The sequence below is a fragment of the Oratosquilla oratoria genome, chromosome 7 (assembly GCF_046742065.1).
Source record: "Oratosquilla oratoria isolate Oo_2021 chromosome 7, ASM4674206v1, whole genome shotgun sequence".
Lineage (NCBI taxonomy): Eukaryota > Metazoa > Arthropoda > Malacostraca > Stomatopoda > Squillidae > Oratosquilla > Oratosquilla oratoria.
Window position 1 is genome coordinate 12,371,082 of NC_134783.1, and position 5,000 is coordinate 12,376,081.

Genomic DNA, 5,000 nt, shown 5'->3' on the forward strand with positions numbered 1-5,000 from the left:
TTCAAGGAACGAGGGTGCTTGAGCTGTCCTTCATTGAGACTAACCAATTTTCTCTGGTTGATACTGGATATGGCTCGTATATGCGAGTCAAGTATTTTGCCGTGCACTGTTTCAATTTGTTCCTTAATTTCGCCTGTGATGTCGCAGCTATCCCATTCTCTAATGGCTTCTCCAGCTTCTTCTAGTTGTCTGGATAGGTTCTTCAGTTCCTCAATCCTGGTCTTCACAAAAGCTCTTCTTTCTTCTTCTGAGGGGTTTATCATTCTTCTTCTGCCTTTGTTGGCTGCCCTGTTGCCAGGAATGTTCTTCGTATAAATGGGCAGGAGATTCTCTCTCAAGCATATTATAATTTAATGAAATGGCAAGCTTGTTGTGACAAAGCATTTTGTCAATCTTTTCTCTCTTTCGTAAGGCGACTTTGCCTCCCATAGGCAAAGTCGAGAGGGGATCTCCTGCCCATTTATACGAATAATAACAGCAAAAGGACTACGCCAGAAGAACGATTGAGGTACTTGAAAGAAGAACTAGAAAAGAAAGAAGAAACCGTGACTAACCTGAAGTCTGAATTAGCCAGCTTGTACCGGAAATGGAACGCAGCGAGTCCCCCTGAAGAGGTGCGCTCTAATGTCAATAACGCACTTGCCTATGTCACCAGTGCTCACCTTGACAAATCTAGAAGGAGAATAGGTCGGAAGCTTTCTGCCTTATATGGCGGGCCCGTCGCGGTACCACACCAGATTGATCAGTTCATTAACCTTAGCAGCACGAATTTAACTGAAAACCAACGGAAGTTCCTAAATCTGGGACTCAACTGTCGTTACATCAGCAAACGCAAATCTTTGGATAAGCGTATCGAGTTGGAGATATTACTGGATGACATTCAACAGCTAGAGCGAAACAAAAAGGTTACGACGTCTCCAGACCTCCAAGCTCAAATTATCAGAGAAGCCAACACATCGAGAGGGCACTTTCGCAGTTCTCTCCTCAGTCCTGAATTAAAAGCTGCAGCTAAGGAATTAAAAGATAATGACGCTATTGTAATCCGTCGGGCTGACAAATCTTCCATCTTTGTGATTTTGGACAAAGAGGACTACATGAACAAAATGATGAACATACTGGGAGACACTACAAAATTCAAGCAGATCACGAAAAATCCTACAAATGACCTCAAGACCCGTCTTAACCGTATAATAAGATGCAACAATAGTACTGTCGGTTCGCCTAAACTCTCTCTCATTGATGGGGATTACAAACTTGGTTATGCTTATGGGAACGTCAAGACCCATAAACAAGGATTCCTTCTTCGCCCTATTATCAGTCAAATACCATCTGTCACTTACAAACTCGCAAAACGCCTGAACGAACTCATCACCCCTTACACCCCTGTTTCTTACAGTTTAAAGTCTTCAGATGAGTTCCTCGACATTTTAAAGTCTACGCCACCTTCTGGTGTCATCGGTTCTATGGACGTGGTCAGTCTCTTCACCCACGTCCCCGTGGATGAAACTATTGACATGATTTGTAGTAGGATCTACCACGACAGAGAAGCAGGAGACACCCCCTTGGCGATACCTGAAAACACACTACGCTGTCTCCTTCGCGCGTGTACCAAAGAAGCCCCGTTTTATGGACCTGATGGTAATATGTATGTCCAAATTGATGGTGTTGCCATGGGGTCCCCCTTAGGCGTCCTCTTCGCTAATTTTTATATGGGCACCATAGAAAGGAGAATATTTCTGCATCACCCCGAACTTCTACCATCTGTATATGTAAGGTACGTAGACGATGTTTTCATTAGTGCAGAAAATGAAAACAGTATTTTACAAATCGTGAGCACCTTTAAACGTCATTCCTCCCTTGACTTCACCCATGAACTCGAAGCCAATTATAAACTCCCCTTTTTGGACGTTTTAGTTCACCGAGGCCCTCACTCTTTCTCCACCGAAGTATATGTGAAGGCTACAAACCTGGGTTTTTGTCTCAACGGTGCTAGCGAGTGCCCAGAGAAATACCGCAGGAGTGTGATAAATTCCTTTGTTAAAAGAGCCCTCACACATTCTTCTACTTGGACTTCCACCCATGCTGAATTGCAGAGAGTCTCACAACTCCTTGCCAATAATGGTTACTCAAAACAATTGGTTGATGAGACAATAAAGCGACATCTAGACAGTTTCGTGACACAAGCCCCCCCTGCAACAGAAAAACCTTGTCATATTTCCCTCTTCTATAAAAACTTCATGTCTTCCGCACATAAAGAAGACGAAAAGGCTTTAAGAAAGATCACCAGCACACATGTCATCCCTACAGACCCCCATGCCATCCTGAAGCTCATCATTTTTTACAAAACAAAAAGAACATCAAGCCTCATCATGAAAAATAGTTGCCTCCCACAGACAAGGCCTTTACAAGAGGTGAATCTTATATACCAATTCCATTGCAACTTTGGTGACTGCAGTCGCCTCAATTCACGGTATATAGGTTCAACCACTACCACCTTGTCAAAAAGGATGACAGCACATTTACAGGATGGGGCAATACTCCGTCACACTAGTAATACACATGGACACTCCCTCACCAGGCAACACCTAGAAACACAAACAACAATACTGTATCGTGAACAAGACAGAAGGAGATTATGGATGGCTGAATCAATCTTTATTCGTCTGGATCAACCCTCCATCAATATCCAGCTACAGCCTGAAGTTTCACTCCCATCAATGAGGAAGCCCAACCAGCAACCTACAGGGAACCCGTCGGCACTCCGTGGGTAGCTAGGCGGACACGACATCTCCCCCGCCACACGACATCTCCCCCGCCACACCTCATATGACTTCCTGTCCCAGTGTTTCTTCGCGGGTACAAAATCTCCCCCGCCACACCTCGTATGTCATTCATGTTCTCACAGTGTATATTGTAACTCCTGAAGATGACCTCTGATTGGGTCGAAAGACGTCTAGAGTAAACACCATGTACCTTGGAGATTCTATCAATACCCTGACCTCCAACCTCCGCTCTCTCATTCGAAATATCGAGAGTACTTCTTACAAGTTGAACAATGCTACTACTGCTGTAGACTTCAACAAAGCCTGTATTCAAAATAGCCTCCTTCCAATATATATATATATATGTATATATATGTATATATATATATATATATGTATATATATGTATATATGTATATATTTATATATATGTATGTATATATATATGTATATATATATGTATACACACACACACACACACACACACACACACACACACACACACACACACACACATATATATATATATATATATATATATATATATATATATATATATATAAACTCGTATGTATATATGAATGAATAGATAAATGCATAAAAGTGATTTTTTCCCTCAAAAATTCTTCAACTTCACCTCTCCTCTCTCCCTTTCCGCCACGTCAAAAACATTTCAAGGCCAAAGTAACATTTATTCACTTCGGTGATGTGTGCCTTGACCATAAATGATTGATCCCAGATTTATGTCCTGTCCCCATATCCTGGCGCGCGAAATTTCAATTTTAGCGTCTTTGCAGTCCCAGTGTGATGATCTCCGAATAATGAATAAATAGTTTAGTAAATAAGTTAATAAATAAATAGATAAATAAATGAATGGATAATTAAATAGATAAATGAGTAAATGAACAGGTAGATAGAGTAATAGAAGATTAGATAAATGAATATATAAATAAGTATGCAAATGGGAAGATAAACAAATAAATACACAAACCAATAGATAAATAGCTAGATTGATAAACCAAATAAAATAGATTTAATGTAATAATTAATTAATCAAATAAGTAGAAAGACGATTAAACAGATGAAATCAACACGGTTTGACTATTACATTTGCATTTCTTCTGATTTGTTCTTCTTCAGATTTTTTTCACTTGAATGATGACAAGGATTCTTTTTATTCAATTGCCAAAAGCATTGTTTCAGATGTCAATAACTCAAACAAAAAAGAAAATGTGGAATAATACAAAAATTGAGAGTTGATTTTTTGCATCACGGTCCTTTTCACTAAACAGGTTGGGGAATAAAGGTAAATTTCAATTAGATATACTAACGCTAGAAAAAATTTCCAAATTATTTTCGTCTTTCCTCCCACCGTTTCTATCAAGTGAGATTTAACGACTTTTCCTCCAGAAGGGTGTAATTTTAACCACTAATGAATAGATAGTCTGGCGACAGTTAGAACTGAATCTATAAAGAACGTCATTATAGCGTTGGAGTGAAGACTACCTTAACTCTTTAACAAAGGACCCTACCCTAAACTGAATGAAACCGCCTGACGTCAGACTGAACAGCTTTTGTTAAGCTCAGTTCACACAAACATCAAACATTATCTGCAGACATGAGTGTGAATATTGTCCTCAGAGAAGGATGCGCCGCCTTCGTCCGCAGAAGACCAAAGCATAAGAAAATTCTTCGTGTTCGTCCTCTGTAGGTAAAGACGGTGAGACACTGTATGCTCGTGTGAATGGGGCATTAAAAAAAAACTTTTACAAAAAGTGTAAGGATTTCATGGTCATTTTTGCAACAGTGAATTTTTTTATTCTTGCTCGTTTTTGCTCTGTACTGTTCTAACCCCTTACGATTTTGCTGAAGTTCGGAAACTTCCAGCTCAAAATAGATATGAAAAAGATTCTTGAAAATGAATCAAATAGTTTAATGACAATCATAATAAAAGAAAAGGTGATCCTTAGTGAGGATGGTGGCCAATATTACACACACACACCTTTACCGAATACATTCAATTAAAATTATTTTTGCATTGTTGTTTTTCTTTTTCTATTCGTTGGTGGTCCTACGCAAAGAACGAAACAACTTTAAAAAAGGTCAAGGGTCATAGGTAGGAATGGTAGTCATATTGCTTTGCTCGAAATCCTATGTTTCCATTTGTAAAGATAATTGTTTTTGCCGCCCGCGAGCTCCAGATGCATTGAGGAAAAGTACGACTTTGGACTCGCCACA

At 39.6% G+C, this 5,000-nt stretch overlaps 1 protein-coding gene across 1 annotated transcript; it reads left to right on the forward strand.

The window, feature by feature from the left end:
- Nucleotides 1–300: 300 nt before the first annotated feature.
- On the forward strand, nucleotides 301–4,473 carry LOC143026754 (uncharacterized). Its single transcript, XM_076187523.1, has 3 exons — nucleotides 301–309; nucleotides 432–1,521; nucleotides 4,379–4,473. Exons 1-3 carry the CDS (start codon nucleotides 301–303, stop codon nucleotides 4,471–4,473), a joined length of 1,194 nt encoding a protein of 397 aa, XP_076043638.1.
- Nucleotides 4,474–5,000: the final 527 nt, after the last annotated feature.